Source organism: Pseudopipra pipra, chromosome 2, assembly GCF_036250125.1.
Source record: "Pseudopipra pipra isolate bDixPip1 chromosome 2, bDixPip1.hap1, whole genome shotgun sequence".
In the NCBI taxonomy this organism is placed as follows: domain Eukaryota; kingdom Metazoa; phylum Chordata; class Aves; order Passeriformes; family Pipridae; genus Pseudopipra; species Pseudopipra pipra.
In genome coordinates, this window is record NC_087550.1 from 27,859,377 (window position 1) to 27,878,053 (window position 18,677).

Consider the following 18,677-nt stretch of genomic DNA (forward strand, 5'->3'; position numbering starts at 1 on the left):
AACCATTCGTTAGTGAAGCAACAACAGAGTGGATCAACTCTGGAGGGAGATTTCCATCAGCAAACTTGGCTGATGGGCAGGGAACCACCTCAACAAAGAGCTTGATCCTGCATCCCCAGTCTCCTCACAAACTCGGCAGAGCTCGGCCTGCTCAAAGCCCCAGCAGAGCATTTATTTATAGGTGATGGCAGGGGAAACAATGCCTTCTTCCCCAGTCTGGTTCAAGCTTCTCACCATGTCCTCCCTGTTAGTCCACAAGCTCCGTTTAGTTTCTAATACCTGCTGCTGTTAAATTTAGGGTTCTGTTGACCAACGGGGGAAGGAGACTGTCTTCCCATTCCTTCAAGGCACACATTCCTGCTCCCCGCCCCACCACCCCTCTCCTCCCTGTGAGTGAAGCTGCACTTAAAGGAGGATAGTTTGGGTTCTCAGTTCCCCCGTGCCAGAAATGGTCTATCTCACACTCTTTCTGCCAAGTCACCAATAGCTTGCATTTAATGCACTGAAACAAACCCCAAAAGCCCAAGATACCCAACAGAGTTTTGGAAAGAGGAGCTGAAGTGGGTGGGCCCTGTCTTACAGCTGTAGTACCCCAGGTGGCAGAAACAGCTTGAAACAGTATTTTGGAGCCTACTTGAGCTTTACCCGGGCAGCAGCCCAAGGCATGACACACAGCAAAGGAACAAATAGCTTTCAAGCCTTATTTTATTTTCATGCATTTACTGTCATGGTCAGAACCCCCATGTTTCTTGTAGAAGTGAAGCACTGCCCTCATTGTGTCTCAGAAGTAGTCCAGAGGATCATCTCTGGTCTTGCCAGTCTGAAAACTGACAAGGGCAGGATATAAGTTCTCTGGAGGAAGGCCCACAAACACCTTTAAGTGGACATATTCAGTATCAGCAACTTGGACCTAGAAAACAAAACAGGGGGAAAGTGAGGAGCATGGCTTGGAGCAGGTTCAAACAAAAGGATGCTCTTTACATACTTGAAAGACTGCCTTTGCCGTGGAGCTTAATTTGAGGTTCTATCTCCACTTTTCACTTCCACAGCTCTTCACCCAAGTCTAGGTAGTACTTGCTGTCTACACCTGGAGAAAACTCTATTAAAAACCTTCCGTCTCAGATGAAGGGAAAATGAGCAGGACTGCTTGAGGGTGGAAGCACCAGAAGGCAGAACAGGAGAAAGGTTTTGATGGTGTCCTCTTTTGGTCACCAAGATGTCAGCACATCAGCTCTCAGCCTCTTGGCACACTCAGGGTGGAAGACAAGACCCAGTGAGTCTTAATGACTCAGGGCTGCGACAAGATGCAGAGACAACATCTGCTCTTAGAAAGTACAGAAAGATCCATCCTAAACCAGCATGTGGTCCTGAGAAGCAATGACAACCTGAAAGCCTTGTCTGCAGATTGGGAAAGAAGAGACAAATCTGGGATGCAACTGGGCATGACTTGTGGCTGTACTTCAGCCCTCTAGTAAATTGTTACTCTTCATTACTCAGTGCTTTGTCCACAACGTGAAAGCACATCTCACTGGAGCAAGGAAAGGATAAATATCAATCATGTAGCTAAGACTCTGACTAGCCACAGAAGAGGTAGTCTGTCAGTACAGTCCCCTGGTGCCCACAGAGCACAAACAACTGGTGTTATTTTAAAAAAAGCACCTGGGAGAGATGTTTGGCACTGTCTGTCCTTCCTGTCATCAACTAAATATGAGAAGCATGGAGCAAATGCTCACCACATCTCTCTGCAGAATTACTCTCCCCCAAATGCTACCAGACAATTTCTTTCCTAAAACGATTCCGACCCTTGTCAGGGGAGCGTGTCCCACCAGGCACATGTCCCCACACACGTGGGGTTTGAGAGACAGCAGTCCCATGCCATGTGTGCTCTGCTCCAGAAGGCCAGCCTGCTGCTCAGCAGTGCTTGCTGGCCTTCAGATCCAAACCACACCCAGCAAGTTCTTCCGTGCTACTTCACAGGAAACTGCTCACAGACGTGCACAAGGTTTTCTAGTAGAGGATGAATGGTGCTCTCAGAGGGATCTAAACTAAGCAGGACCGGTTTTTCCTCCACAGCAGAGAGAGGGTTTGAAAATACAGAAAGAACTATTCCTCTTCTACAGTAGTGCCAAAGAGAGGAATTTTATAAACATCCTGAGATACTCCTCAACTCTATTACTCACATCAGATGCTTTTCTACCACATCTGCTTCTCTTTCCAGCTCTAAGCTACTCTGCACGTCACCCATATTGTTGAACTGCAAAGCACTCCCTCCAATATTATATACAAACCTTAATCAAGTAATTTGTCCCAGCAACTACTTGAGTCCTGTAGAGTATGGCTCTAAAGATGTCATATCTCTCGTTTACCCTGACTCTAAGTTGTACTTTCACCTGTAAAAGAAAAGGAAAAATGGTTGGCACGTTCATACTTGGGCTTTTCTTTCACATCTACCACTTCAAATCCCATCCTTTCAGACATACACCCTTCATAAAATAAATCCAGAACCCCCACTCTAAATCAATTTACACCAGGACCTCCAGCCCTCCCTCCTAGCACTGCCTCCACCACTATTTAAAGTCCTGTGAGAAGGAAATTTCCTAACTGATTTCCCCTGCTCCAAAGCTGTCCAGCTGAACAGTCTCCTGCTCACTACAGACAGCAAATTGCTACTTGCTGCCCTTTTGATTCTGGATCAAAGGACAGAGGCACCAAGCCATGCCCCCTATCAGGGTACCCCCTGTATCAATCACACTGTTACATCAAGTGCAAGCCAGCTCCCCTCACCTGGAACACTAGTGCCTTGTCCTGTTTAAATCATTTTTTAGGGCAGACTGGCATGTAGTTGGTCCCATCCATGGCCGTCAGGGAGGAATTAGTTCTACCACGTACAAGCTTCTCCCTTCAAATACGCCTCCTCTCATTTCAAACAAGCCCCTTCAGTGCTGGCATAGCAGAGCTGGGCTTTGAACTACATGTGAACATTCACTGAAGGTAGCCACTTTAAACCCTGCTTCAGTATCAGCATCTGGTCTCTCAGCCTTTACACAACCTTCAGCACTCAGCTCCTTGCACACAGAGACTTCATCTATAGACTAGGCACAACTCACCTGGTTGGTGATATCCTGGACTTCTTGAGTGGCACGCTCGGGGGGAGATAAGCCCCCAGCGATAGGTGACTGCTTTAACATGACAGGTGGTTCTGAAGAGGGAAGTTTAGCACAGTCTGAGCAGAGTCACCAGGTATCTTGCATATATATATATATATATATATATATATATATATACACACACACACATACACAACACGTGTGTGTTAAATTAGAGTAAGAAATCTGTCAGAAAATAAACCCCCCTGCATTCCAGCTGGGCCTTGGGGCAACAGGGGCTGGGTATGGCTACACTTAATTTAGGATTAGAAGCAAGTCATCACTGTAACTCTAGTCATGTTCAATAGGAACTTCCACGAGCACAGATTCACAAATAGTGTGGTTTACACTTTGATTGCAATCAAGGAGAACTTCTGTGCTCACAGATTCACAAACAGTTCGGTTTATTGAAGCAACAGAAATTCAGATTTGAAATTGCCATTGGTAAATGCACCTGCTGCAATGAAGCTCTAACAGTAATAATAATATTTTACTAACCCAGGGAATAGTAACAATCAGACACAAAGGCTTACCACAAAGACGTTCCTGCTTGGGATGAGAGAGAGGAGAGTAGTCCGTTGACTGTCCCTGAGGTCTTTTTGGGTCTTCCCCGTACTTCAATGAAGTTTCTACCCTCCTTATATACAGCCCAATTGTCTCCTCCTCCTCCTTTTATGTATGGCGTGATAGGAGTGGAGAGCTGAGTAACATAGTCATGTGTGGTAGCACGTACTTCGTTAAGCTTATTGACATATGCAGGGTGGTTCTGTTTCCTGTTCAAATGAGTCTTAATTTTTGGGCATGGTATGCTTCAAGGTTCCGGTCTTACGATTTTGTTTTGCTCTGTTCTATTTGTCAGAGCCAAAAGATGATCATCCTGGCTCCACAGCACCTCCGCCTTCCGCCAACACATCCTTTCTTGACATCAACCATGCCTATCTCCATCCACAAAGATAACGTAGAGGGTACCCACTGTAGGCCATAAATAGGCAGCCTTAACCATTGCCTGGCTCCTGAGTCCTCGTCCCACACTGTCATGGAATCATGGGACCTACAACACATGGAGCCTACCATTACTGAACTGGAGAAGCCAACTAACTGGGAAAACCGGGGGGGGGGCGGGGGGGGGGGGAAGCAATGTAAAATGCTGATAATATTAGTAAGAAATGTAAAAAGCACTTTAAGAATCTTAAGAGAGTTCAGTCTTCAGGTTAATAAGAAAAGCAAACACTGGACTCCAGCCACCTATATCTCAAGACAATTGTTTTGGGCTGCAAATGGAATCTCTTGCCTCTCCACCCGTGTGCAGATAACTGCTCTGTGCACTTAGGAAATGGATCAAAGTCACTGCCCATAAGTCCCAATACCATTCAAGATCAGAAGAAAGCATGTAGTAGCTTCCCTACTGCAGGTCCCGTTCAACTTGGAATTTTATTACCTCAGTATCCTTCCCAATGCAAAAGAGGAGCAGATTGCATCTTATCTTCAGTGACTTGACTTCCCTCTGCCTAACCAGAAAGGTGCCAAGGTAAACACCAGCACCAGAAGTAGAAAAAATCAAATTCCAGCTTCAGGTAAGTACTGCAAGAATGGTATTTCTGCTTCTTTTCCATCAGAAGCAGAAGCTCTAGAGCTGCATTCAGGCAATACATCATAACAACTGAATATACAGTAGCATTTACATTTCAACTCAAACCCTAGTGCCAATTGCTGGGAAGACAAAAGTACGATCCCTCTTGCTAGAGGAGCAGTGTGTGCACAATTGCTGTCCTAATGCCAGGGTACACTGCTGAAACAGGCAACATGCAGAATAGATAGTCAGAAGGATTAATTCCCAGTTACAGACATGGCACAGTCACATTCATGACTATATCTGAATGGAAAAAGCTCAAAACCTACTAGTCCCTTATTAGGGACGACTAATAAGTATTACCAGCCCTCCTAGGTAAGGGAGGACTAACACTTCCATACCACAAGAAAAATTATTCCCCTTTGGTATTCCTGCCATCCCTCTCTCCAGAAAACAGGAGGAATATTGTTCCAGAGCAAGGAACAGAGAAGCAGCAAGAGACCAGACAATTTGTAGTCTCCAGGGGTGGGTACGTGGGAGTAGGTGAAATGAGACTACGTGCTGCACACAGGCAAAGGGCACTTCTGCTGCAATCAGCACGAGGGAGTTTGCTCAAAACAAGCGTGTTTATGGCCACGACAGTGGGGTCTGTGTAGCACAGACTTACCAGTGTGCTACCCAGGCTACTGACCATCATCCTCACAGGTGACAAGTGATGCAACAGGCTGTAAACTTCACACCTGACTTCTAGGCCTGTTCTTGGTACAAAGGACCTGAGATTCGTAATCTGGGGCTCTAGGGGCCCTAAACTCAACAGTATATGGATCAGTGTTACCGCCACCACCTGCATCTCCTAGAACGCTTCCATCAACGCTGTCTCCGTTCAATCCTAAATATCCACTGGTCAGATTATGTGACTAATACATCTGTTCTAGAACAAGCAGCAGTCACAAGTATTGATGTCATGTTACTGAGAACACAGCTGTGCTGGGCAGGGCACGTCTCCAGGATGAAGGACCACCGCCTCCCTAAGATCCTGCTCTATGGTGAACTTGCCACCGGCTGCCGCAAGAGAGGAGCCCTGAAGAAAAGATATAAGGACTCCCTGAAACAACATCTCAGCCTTGGCCATATTGATCAACTTAACTGGTCTACTCTGGCCTCCAATCGGGAGCTCTGGAGACACAACATCTATAACGCTGCTGATGCTTTTGAGAATGCACGCAGGATCACCCTTGAGGAGAAAAGGCAACGGAGAAAGAATCGTGCCTTGCAGAATTTACCACCTAAGGAGTCTTTCTGCTGTGCCTTTTGCAACCGGATATGCCTGTCTCGTATTGGCCTTTTCAGCCACCAACGCACTTGCAACAAACATGGGTAGAGCCCTTCCCAAATCTTCGTTCACAAAGCCCAGCCATGATGATACATGAGAGCTGTTACTGATAAAGGTGTTGCAGAATTTCCCAAACTTGAGCAGCAGTGCTATGGGAGGGCATGAAAAACATTTGAGGAGAAACAGTTGCCTTGAGACAACATCTTTCTGAACCAAGAGAAAAATGCTTCCAGGTCTCAGGAAGAAAAGGAATGGGAGCTGCTAAAACTGCTAATGGCTGTCCCAAAATCCAGTGATAGTTTTAAGACTGGGATGCAGTACTCATCCTGCACACATATACTTCAGGAAGTCCTTTTGAAGTGCTGATGTTTCACAGACCTGTCATCAAAGATGATCAGTGGCAATGGATTAACCTCACCCTAGGCAACCTTTGCCTACACCCCTCTCTAGTCAGCTTCAGATCTAACAAAACAGGATTTGGTACAAAAGCATGAAAAGAACAGTAGCTCCCATTGCACAACATCAACAAGCTAACGCCTGTCCCCTCTTTTAGGATTTGTGACCTCTGATCTTACGTACCATTCCAGCCTGCACTCTGCATTTGCACAGATGAGAATTTCCCTTCAATTTACTGCTGTTATATTGGAGAATCTCTGCTGGCAGAACATCTCTGGCATTCTTTACAGTCGTGAAGCTGAGGAACATCTTGCACCGTGTACTACCCCAATAAGGAAGAAACAAAGTTTACAGCCTGCAGGCCACTACGGTCTGGTCCTGTATATGCAAGTTTAAGAACTACAAGCTACAGTAAATAAAAACACTGGTACAGTAACAAAACAAAGCAAACAAAAATATAAAAATCCTCTGACCAAAATCCAAACCACAGAGTTATGTATTTACAAGTCATCTTTAAACCAGAAACAAAGGTAGCTCTGGAGGAACAATTGTGAACGCCCGAGTCAGCAGTTCAGCCTTCTGGTTTCACAGCGTAAAGATACCTCATTGTGACTGGATTGTATGACACATGGTCTGAATGTTTTCAAGAACTAGAGGAAAGCAGCCCTCCATGTACCAGTTGAAGATCTGTTTTCATGATCACAGTAACATCAGCCTTGACTTTCACCACGCTGGTCTGAAAAAAAAGGCTTCCCCTTCTGCTCCTCACCCTGATTTCAAAAGATTTCTGACATCGTGCATCAAGAAAGATCAGTAGAAACCTGACTTTCAGCAGCACAGAGATCTCATCCCAGCCTACGCGGAGCCTGTGGTACCAGTAAAGAGTCTCCTCCCCTCAGTCTGCTTCATGACGACCAAATTCTTCCAACCTTCATAATTCGATAATTCTATGATTTTATAGCAACAGAAAAATCATGATATATTTGCTGGAAAAGCCCCCCCCCCTCACTGTACTCTTACCTGGAGCTGTAGGCCTCCAGCTCCACAGGCTGCCTGAGAGCCACTCCTGCAGCCAAGGGCAGTGACACACACTCTGGGCACAAGGGAAGTTCAGTAGCAAGGACCCTCTTTGGGACGGTGATTTACAACCAAACCCTTTTCCCATGCACAGAGAAGGGGATATATTCTCGTCTGGCTGAGTCCAAGGGAAGAGGAGCTCTGGTCAGGCAGATGCCCAAAAGCCGGTTGTGTGTCACACAACACAACACAACACTGATGAAGACAAGTTGAGGAACATCCTTCTGTTGAAAGCTGGAGCCTGAGAACCTCCATTGGCACGTCCTTCCAGAAGGTGCTGACATGGATGGCTGCCCCATCCCACCCACCATGGCTCAGTATCCCACTGGAAAGTATGCCCCAGTGTGGTGTTTCCTGAACCATTCGTTAGTGAAGCAACAACAGAGTGGATCAGCCCTGGAGGGAGATTTCCATCAGCAAACTTGGCTGATGGGCAGGGAACCACCTCAACAAAGAGCTTGATCCTGCATCCCCAGTCTCCTCACAAACTCGGCAGAGCTCGGCCTGCTCAAAGCCCCAGCAGAGCATTTATTTATAGGTGATGGCAGGGGAAACAATGCCTTCTTCCCCAGTCTGGTTCAAGCTTCTCACCATGTCCTCCCTGTTAGTCCACAAGCTCCGTTTAGTTTCTAATACCTGCTGCTGTTAAATTTAGGGTTCTGTTGACCAACGGGGGAAGGAGACTGTCTTCCCATTCCTTCAAGGCACACATTCCTGCTCCCCGCCCCACCACCCCTCTCCTCCCTGTGAGTGAAGCTGCACTTAAAGGAGGATAGTTTGGGTTCTCAGTTCCCCCGTGCCAGAAATGGTCTATCTCACACTCTTTCTGACAAGTCGCCAATAGCTTGCATTTAATGCACTGAAACAAACCCCAAAAGCCCAAGATACCCAACAGAGTTTTGGAAAGAGGAGCTGAAGTGGGTGGGCCCTGTCTTACAGCTGTAGTACCCCAGGTGGCAGAAACAGCTTGAAACAGTATTTTGGAGCCTACTTGAGCTTTAGCCGGGCAGTGGCCCAAGGCATGACACACAGCAAAGGAACAAATAGCTTTCAAGCCTTATTTTATTTTCATGCATTTACTGTCATGGTCAGAACCCCCACGTGACTTGTAGAAGTGAGGCACTGCCCTCGTCGTGTCTCAGAAGATGTCCAGAGGATCATCTCTGGTCTTGCCAGTCTGAAAACTGACAAGGGCAGGATATAAGTTCTCTGGAGGAAGGCCCACAAACACCTTTAAGTGGACATATTCAGTATCAGCAACTTGGACCTAGAAAACAAAACAGGGGGAAAGTGAGGAGCATGGCTTGGAGCAGGTTCAAACAAAAGGATGCTCTTTACATACTTGAAAGACTGCCTTTGCCGTGGAGCTTAATTTGAGGTTCTATCTCCACTTTTTACTTCCACAGCTCTTCACCCAAGTCTAGGTAGTACTTGCTGTCTACATCTGGAGAAAACTCTATTAAAAACCTTCCGTCTCAGATGAAGGGAAAATGAGCAGGACTGCTTGAGGGTGGAAGCACCAGAAGGCGGAACAGGAGAAAGGTTTTGATGGTGTCCTCTTTTGGTCACCAAGATGTCAGCACATCAGCTCTCAGCCTCTTGGCACACTCAGGGTGGAAGACAAGACCCAGTGAGTCTTAATGACTCAGGGCTGCGACAAGATGCAGAGACAACATCTGCTCTTAGAAAGTACAGAAAGATCCATCCTAAACCAGCATGTGGTCCTGAGAAGCAATGACAACCTGAAAGCCTTGTCTGCAGATTGGGAAAGAAGAGACAAATCTGGGATGCAACTGGGCATGACTTGTGGCTGTACTTCAGCCCTCTAGTAAATTGTTACTCTTCATTACTCAGTGCTTTGTCCACAACGTGAAAGCACATCTCACTGGAGCAAGGAAAGGATAAATATCAATCATGTAGCTAAGACTCTGACTAGCCACAGAAGAGGTAGTCTGTCAGTACAGTCCCCTGGTGCCCACAGAGCACAAATAACTGGTGTTATTTTAAAAAAAGCACCTGGGAGAGATGTTTGGCACTGTCTGTCCTTCCTGTCATCAGCTAAATATGAGAAGCGTGGAGCAAATGCTCACCACATCTCTCTGCAGAATTACTCTCCCACAAATGCTACCAGACAATTTCTTTCCTAAAACAATTCCGACCCTTGTCAGGGGAGCGTGTCCCACCAGGCACATGTCCCCACACACGTGGGGTTTGAGAGACAGCAGTCCCATGCCATGTGTGCTCTGCTCCAGAAGGCCAGCCTGCTGCTCAGCAGTGCTTGCTGGCCTTCAGATCCAAACCACACCCAGCAAGTTCTTCCGTGCTACTTCACAGGAAACTGCTCACAGACGTGCACAAGGTTTTCTAGTAGAGGATGAATGGTGCTCTCAGAGGGATCTAAACTAAGCAGGACTGGTTTTTCCTCCACAGCAGAGAGAGGGTTTGAAAATACAGAAAGAACTATTCCTCTTCTACAGTAGTGCCAAAGAGAGGAATTTTATAAACATCCTGAGATACTCCTCAACTCTATTACTCACATCAGATGCTTTTCTACCACATCTGCTTCTCTTTCCAGCTCTAAGCTACTCTGCACGTCACCTGTATTGTTGAACTGCAAAGCATTCCCTCCAATATTATATACAAACCTTAATCAAGTAATTTGCCCCAGCAACTATTTGAATCCTGTAGAGTATGGCTCTAAAGATGTCATATCTCTCGTTTACCCTGACTCTAAGTTGTACTTTCACCTGTAAAAGAAAAGGAAAAATGGTTGGCACGTTCATACTTGGGCTTTTCTTTCACATCTACCACTTCAAATCCCATCCTTTCAAACATACATCCTTCATAAAATAAATCCAGAACCCCCACTCTAAATCAATTTACACCAGGACCTCCAGCCCTCCCTCCTAGCACTGCCTCCACCACTATTTAAAGTCCTGTGAGAAGGAGATTTCCTAATTGATTTCCCCTGCTCCAAAGCTGTCCAGCTGAACAGTCTCCTGCTCACTACAGACAGCAAACTGCTACTTGCTGCCCTTTTGATTCTGGATCAAAGGATGGAGGCACCAAGCCATGCCCCCTATCGGGGTACACCCTGTGTCAACCACACTGTTACACAGAAGTGCAAGGCAGCTCCCCTCACCTGGAACACCAGTGCCCACGCCAGTCAGCCTGGGAGGCTGAAAATCCCTGCTCTGTTTCACAACCTCAGAGCTGCACTCAGGTCCTCCGATGCTTTTCTTCTAAAATATGCACAGTCTGGAAGCACAGAAGGACTGCCCCAACATAAGGGTATTTTCCTTAGAGAACTGTACCCAAGCCTCTGTGATGGGGAGGGACCAGGAAGAGTTCTCTCTCCTGCTCTCAGTACGAGGCAGAAAATAAAGAACAAAGAATCATCTGTTTTCATTCTCCTGAAGTTACTGAGAATGAAAGAACACCAAAATTAAGATCATTCCTCTTCTGGAATCAAACAGAAAATCTCTACATCCACATTTCAAATGCTATATGTGCCCTGTACTTTGGGAGCATTAGCACAGCCTGAAACCAGAATTCATATTTGGAATTTGAGCCTGTTTGCTCACTGACAGCCTAGTGCTGAAATACTTTGGATCACCCAGAAATGACACAGCCCAGCACTGAAAAGGTAGCTCAGTATCTGGGATGCTGCACTGGCCCAGCCATGTTCAAAGGAAGCCCTTGAGGCATTTCACAAGACTCATTAGTCAAATTTCAAGCCCCCAGCTGGCCTGAGACATTGCCCTCCTCATCTTACACATGAGCAAACACGAATGGCAAATACACAAAGGTGCTACAAGTCCCTGCTAGGGTCTCCCCTCTGTAGGTAACAGGGAATTCCTCATCTCTACAAGTGCTGCTCCTACAACCACTTGTGCCAGCAGAGGAGGAACAGTGATACTGCTCCTGAGTCATTCAATTGGTGTCCCCCAAACAATTGTAGATCATCCTTTTCTCTTTCTGTTCTGCAGTAAATTATCTCCCCTCTGACTGACCTGTTACCCCATACTTCAGCCCTCCCCCATGTACATATACCCAACTCTGGTGAGCCCAGCTGTTTCTCAGCAATTAAACCCCACAACGGGAGAAGGCTCAGGGGAGCTGGGGAGGGCAATGTGCTGCCCACAAAACCCCCTGGGATAGTGCAGGGTGTGACTGACCACAGCTTTTGCAGATAAGCTGACTTTATCTCAACACCAACGGGATCCCAGGGTGTTTTAGACAAATAGCTCTGTCAGTCGAGGGAATCATTCAGGTGGTGTAACTTCCTGAGCTCAATAAATGAAAGGGAACCCCCTCCTGAATTAGCCAGACCAGCATGGAGGGAGTGAATACATGGCTCTGCCCAACACACAGTATAAAAACTAAACAGGGAACACAAGAATTTTGAAAAAAACAGCTGGCTAGAAGTGGCTTCAACCCACCGACCCCTTCCTGGGGACTGAGGAGCTTAGTGTCGTGACAGGGAGCGTGTTATACAGACCAGTGACAGAGACCACACCAGTGTCATCACTGAACTGTGTATTGCAATTGCTACATTTTGCTGAGAGTAATTAGATCTGCATGGAGTTAGCAGAATATTTGTATCCCTCTGCTAAATCACAAGCCTTGTGTGACATTAAATACCTTCAAGTAAGCAAAGCGGGTTTTAAACGATATCCCCTCCACCTGTGCACTACCTAAATCAATCCTGCTGGCAACCCTGCACAGGGAGTGTGCAGCAGTGTTGGCTGATGCCTTCAGCCCCACCCTTTCCTGGGGGTCTTTCCTCAAGGATGGCATAAGTTACACTTGGTGCAATGGCTCAAGAGGGAAGAACTCATCTTGCAGACAGAGGATGAAGGGGCTCAAGTGAGTGGGAAGACAAGACGGGACACACAGACAGAGTCTTCCCATGCCACGTTTGCTCTCCTCCAGCTCCTAAGGATGCAATTTATACTGATTTGAAAAAGAGCTGCTGTACTGCAGGGCTGCTGCTATCACAGCTGCTTCCAGGACAGGACCACTGCCTGTGACCAGCCACCTGCCTGCCTTGTGCCAAGCTCACCTTGCCCCGTGGGCTCACTATTTGCCCTTGCATCATAGTTGTGACTCCAGAAAACAATGCCAGCAGAGAACATACCATTTATCCATTGCCTTGTCCTGTTTAAATCATTTTTTAGGGCATACTGGCATGTAGTTGGTCCCATCCATGGCCGTCAGGGAGGAATTAGTTCTACCACGTACAAACTTCTCCCTTCAAATACGCCTCCTCTCATTTCAAACAAGCCCCTTCAGTGCTGGCATAGCAGAGCTGGGCTTTGAACTACATGTGAACATTCACTGAAGGTAGCCACTTTAAACCCTGCTTCAGTATCAGCATCTGGTCTCTCAGCCTTTACACAACCTTCAGCACTCAGCTCTTTGCACACAGAGACTTCATCTATAGACTAGGCACAACTCACCTGGTTGGTGATATCCTGGACTTCTTCAGTAGCAGGCCTGGGGGAAGAGAAGCCCCCAAGGACAGGTAACTTCTTTGACATGACAGGTGGTTCTGAAGAGGGAAGTTTAGCACAGTCTGAGCAGAGTCACCAGGCATCTTGCATATATATATATATATATATATATATATATATATATATATATACACACACACATACACATAGACGTGCGTGTTGAATTAGAGTAAGAAATCTGTCAGAAAATAAACCCCCCTGCATTCCAGCTGGGCCTTGGGGCAACAGGGGCTGGGTATGGCTACACTTAATTTAGGATTAGAAGCAAGTCATCACTGTAACTCTAGTCATGTTCAATAGGAACTTCCACGAGCACAGATTCACAAATAGTGTGGTTTACACTTTGATTGCAATCAAGGAGAACTTCTGCGCTCACAGATTCACAAACAGTTCGGTTTATTGAAGCAACAGAAATTCAGATTTGAAATTGCCATTGGTAAATGCACCTGCTGCAACAAAGCTCTAACAGTAATAATAATGTTTTACTAACCCGGGGTATAGTAACAATCAGACACAAAGGCTTACCACCAAGACGTTCCTGCTTGGGATGAGAGAGAGGAGAGTAGTCCGTTGACTGTCCCTGAGGTCTTTTTGGGTCTTCCCCGTACTTCGATGAAGTTTCTACCCTCCTTATATATAGCCCAATTGTCTCCTCCTCCTCCTGTTACGTATGGCGTGATAGAAGTGGAGAGCTGAGTAACATAGTCGTGTGGTAGCCCATACTTCATTAACCTTATTGACATATGCAGGGGGGTTGCATTTCCTGTTCAATGAATCTTAATTTTTGGGCCTGGTATGCTTCAAGATTCCGGTGTTACGATTTTGTTCTGGTCTGTTCTGTTTGTCAGAGCCAAAAGATGATCCTGGCTCCACTGAAATAGAAATGAAAGTGAAATAAAATTTAGCTATGTTAATTTAGCTATGTAAGTGTGACTTTGCAAAATGTAAAACTGCTTAAAAGTTTCTGCCCAAACTGTGGGCAATTAAGATAAAAATAGCTTAGGGATCAGGGAATGCTTTTCAGCACGTAGACAGGGGTGGGGAACCTGAAACTGTTTGAAATGATAAAACTTTAGGTAACTACTCTATAATGGTAAGAATAGGAGGTAAAACTAAGTGTCTATTTAGATAAGGCAGACTGCAAGAAAAGTGTGTGTATAGATCATTTTAAACTTGCTACTTTCAAACTGTAGAAAAAGTTATGGTATTCCTTTGCTCAGTGGAGTGCACTGGGGAAAACATCTGCCCCTTTCGCATTCCCCGGCCGTAATAAATTGCTTTTCAGATTGTTCAAAGGTTTCTTTGAATCACAGAGCACCTCCTCCTTTGGCCAACACATCCTTTCTTGACATCAACCATGCCCATCTCCATCTGCAAAGATAACGTAGAGGGTACCCACTGTAGGCCATAAATAGGCAGCCTTAACCATTGCCTGGCTCCTGGGTCATCATCCCACACTGTCATGGAATCATGGGACCTACAACACATGGAGCCTACCATTACTGAACTGGAGAAGCCAACTAACTGGGAAAACGGGGGGGGGGGGGGGGGGGAAGCAATGTAAAATGCTGATAATATTAGTAAGAAATGTAAAAAGCACTTTAAGAATCGCAAGAGAGAGTTCAGTCTTCAGGTTAATAAGAAAAGCAAACACTGGACTCCAGCCACCTACATCTCAAGACAATTGTTTTGGGCTGCAAATGGAATCTCTTGCCTCTCCATCCATGTGCAGATAACTGCTCTGTGCACTTAGGAAATGGATCAAAGTCACAGCCCATAAGACCCAATACCTTTCAAGATCAGAAGAAAGCATGCAGTAGTTTCCCTACTGTAGGTCCTGTTTAACTTCGCATTTTATTACCTCAGTATCCTTCCCAATGCAAAAGAGGAGCAGATTGCATCTTGTCTTCAGTGACTTGACTTCCCTCTGACTAACCAGAAAGGTCGCACCTTCAGGTAAGTACTGCAAGAATGGTATTTTTTCTGCTTCCTTCCCATCAGAAGCAGAAGCTCTAGAGCTGCATTCAGGCAATACATCATAACAACTGAATATACAGTAGCATTTACATTTCAACTCAAACCCTAGTGCCAATTGCTGGGAAGACAAAGTATGATCCCTCTTGCTAGAGGAGCAGTATGTGCACAATTGCTGTCCTAATGCCAGGGTACACTGCTGAAACAGGCAACATGCAGAATAGATAGTCAGAAGGATTAATTCCCAGTTACAGACATGGCACAGTCACATTCATGAGCATATCTGAATGGAAAAAGCTCAAAACCTACTGAGGGACAACTAAGAAGTGTTACCAGCCCTCCTAGGTAAGGGAGGACTAACACTTCCAGACCACAAAAAAAATTATTCCCCTTTGGTATTCCTGCCATCCCTCTCTCCAGAAAACAGGAGGAATATTGTTCCAGAGCAAGGAACAGAGAAGCAGCAAGAGACCAGACAATTTGTAGTCTCCAGGGACTACTCGTGGGAGTAGGTGAAATGAGACTACGTGCTGCACACAGGCAAAGGGCACTTCTGCTGCAATCAGCACGAGGGAGTTTGCTCAAAACAAGCGTGTTTATGGCCATAACAGTGGGGTCTGTGTAGCACAGACTTACCAGTGTGCTACCCAGGCTACGGACCATCCTCCTCACAGGTGACAAGTGATGCAACAGGCTGTAAACTTCACACCTGACTTCTAGGCCTGTTCTTGGTACAAAGGACCTGAGATTCGGAATCTGGGGCTCTAGGGGCCCTAAACTCAACAGTATATATATCAGTGTTAGAGCTGTTACTGCTAAAGGTGTTGCAGAATTTCCCAAACTTGAGCAGCAGTGCTATGGGAGAGCATGAAAAACATCTGAGGAGAAACAGTTGCCTTGAGACAACATCTTTTTGAACCAAGAGAAAAATGCTTCCAGGTCTCAGGAAGAAAAGGAATGGGAGCTGCTAAAACTGCTAATGGCTGTCCCAAAATCCAGTGATAGTTTTAAGACTGGGATGCAGTACTCATCCTGCACATATACTTCAGGAAGTCACTTTGAAGTGCTGACGTTTCACAGACCTGTCATCAAAGATGATCAGTGGCAATGGATTAACCTCATCCTAGGCAACCTTCGCCAACACCCCTCTCTAGTCAGCTTCAGATCTAACAAAACAGGAGTTGGTACAAAAGCATGAAAAGAACGGCGGCTCCCATTCCATCTCTTGCACAACATCAACAAGCTAACGCCTGTCCCCTCTTTTAGGATTTGTGACCTCTGATCTTACGTACCATTCCAGCCTGCACTCTGCATTTGCACAGATGAGAATTTCCCTTCAATTTACTGCTGTTATATTGGAGAATCTCTGCTGGCAGAACATCTCTGGCATTCTTTAGAGTTGTGAAGCTGAGGAACATCTTGCACCATGTACTACCCGAATAAGGAAGAAACAAAGTTTACAGTTTCCAGGCCACTATGCCCTGGTCCTGTATATGCAAGTTTAAGAACTACAAGCTACAGTAAATAAAAACACTGGTACAGTAACAAAACAAAGCAAACAAAAATAGAAAAAACCTCTGACCAAAATCCAAACCGCAGAGTTATGTATTTACAAGTCATCTTTAAACCAGAAATGAAGTCAGACACCTAATTGTGACTGGATTATATGATACATGATCTGAATGCTTTTAAGAGCTTCAAGAGGAGAGCAGCCCTCTATGTACCATTTTAAGATCTTTTTTTATCTCCACAGTAACATCAGCCTTGATTTTCAACATGCTGGTCTGCAAAAAAGGTTTCCCCTCCTGCTACAGACCCTGAAATCAACAAGAACTAATAGATGCCTGACCTTCAGAAGCACAAAGTCATCGTATTGCAGCCTATGGTGAGCCTACAGTGCCAGTAAAGAGTCTCTTCCCCTCACTAGGTTTCCAGACGACCAAAGCCTACTCTTAAATATGTTCTGTAAAGAAATTTCCTGTTTCATCACTCTTTCATGCCTACAGGCTGCAGAACACAACAGCACTGAGTGCCAGCAAAAACACACCTCCTTCTATTTTGCAGAAGAAAATAAGATGCACAAACTTGAGAGGACTTTTGAAGCAAGTGGGATCTGTCCACCTCTATTCACCACTTCCAAGAAACGGAAAAGCCCCAGTACAGGAGCAAGGATCTCTTGGACTCTGGACAGGGCCATCAGTTGTGCTCAAGTGCCTTTACTTGCAGAAATAAAAGTTAAAACCAGGAAAAGAATTTAATTGTGCTATTTGTAGGGTCCATTATTTGATTCCCATGTGACACCAAGCAGCCCAATAGTTTTGTAACTACCTCCATGGTAACGTTGAAGCAAGGTTCAATCCCGACTAAGGCTGATCCTAGAATGGATGGGGTCACTAGATAGAGATTTTACCAGCCTGTGTTCAGTGTGGCCCACAGCTCATACCAATGCCATTTCAGACCATCACAAAGCATCCCCCTTCACAGGCACATCTGAAAGACTCAGAAAATAGCAGAGCCATGTTCTCCTGCCCCGTGCCCCAAAGCACAGCATGCAATTCCACTTACTCACCTTCTTGTTCCACCAAGTTCAACAGCAAGATATAAACAGCCTCTGATCCACATGATTTGCCATGGACTACTGTAAGAGATATCCCTCAGCACTCAGAACAAACTAAATGGAGCAATACAACTTCTTAGTTCAACCCTCTGCATACAAGCTGCAGACACCCAAAGAAGGGATGTTTGGGACTTAGGAGTCTTCTTATGGTGTCTGAAGTATTTCAGAGACAGTTTTGTAGAGGGCTACTTCTTTGCCCTTATATTCAAAATGAAAATAATGTTACGTTGGATTGGCTTTTTGGTGTTTTAGTTTTACACAGTTTTCTCATAACAAATTAGAAAAAAAAAAAATCTGTGTATGTATCACATCCATTTCACAGGTCATTTTTCACAGCATCTGCTAAAGCAAATAAGTTTTCCCACAACAGCTGAGCAAACATCTGGATGGATAAAGGAGGACAATGATTAATTCTCATTACAGTCTCTAGTTTCTACAGAAACACAAGATTAAATTTCAAGAGTATTGATGCCAACTCTTTATGCTAGCAGAAGACTCTATCATACAACTGGTTTAAAAGGCGAATTTGTCCTTGGAGTTGACCCAAGCCACGGAGAGAACAAGTATTTTAGACACCTACAGAAGAGGTCACTATTAAAGTACTGACTTTGAAATAAAAGCTGACTGGTCTCAACATCTCATTAACTGATCATGTCATGAATTTAGGTTACTGCTAATTCAGCCCATAGTTCTGAGCAGTATTTGATTTCCATTTTGATGAAAAACAATTATAAGAATTTAACGGTTGATGAACAAACACGTTTTCTGCTTTCAGAGTTGCAGAAAAACAATGAGAAATCTTCAAGAATGAGATGAGTGCTCCAACTCGAATAAAGTTCTGCATAGAACAGTTGCAGTACCTTGAGAAAAAAAGGAAAAAAAATGAAGTTTGAACATTAGGATTTACATCCTCAAAGATTTAAAATATATTTCTGCCTCATTCTCAGAAAAAAAAAAAAGTGAGACTAAATGACCTTGCTGCCTAAAAATAAAAGGTCACCAAGTAGTTGCAGTCTCTATTGGACAAACAACTATAAAACAGATGATA

At 45.1% G+C, this 18,677-nt stretch overlaps 1 protein-coding gene and 1 long non-coding RNA gene across 2 annotated transcripts; one reads left to right on the forward strand and one right to left on the reverse strand.

Moving 5' to 3' along the window:
- Nucleotides 1–687: 687 nt before the first annotated feature.
- LOC135409283 (cystatin-A-like) lies at nt 688–6,953 on the reverse strand. Its single transcript, XM_064644599.1, has 5 exons — nt 6,629–6,953; nt 3,680–4,197; nt 3,108–3,199; nt 2,289–2,390; nt 688–910 (listed from the first exon to the last, which is right to left on the reverse strand). The coding sequence occupies exons 3-5, from the start codon at nt 3,186–3,188 to the stop codon at nt 782–784; spliced, it is 312 nt and encodes a 103-aa protein (XP_064500669.1). The 5' UTR covers nt 3,189–3,199; nt 3,680–4,197; nt 6,629–6,953; the 3' UTR covers nt 688–781.
- A 4,222-nt stretch (nt 6,954–11,175) lies between these two features.
- Nucleotides 11,176–14,333, forward strand: LOC135409289 (uncharacterized). The gene is made up of 2 exons (XR_010428133.1): nt 11,176–11,246; nt 11,948–14,333. It is a non-coding gene; the product is annotated as an uncharacterized LOC135409289 (long non-coding RNA).
- Nucleotides 14,334–18,677: the final 4,344 nt, after the last annotated feature.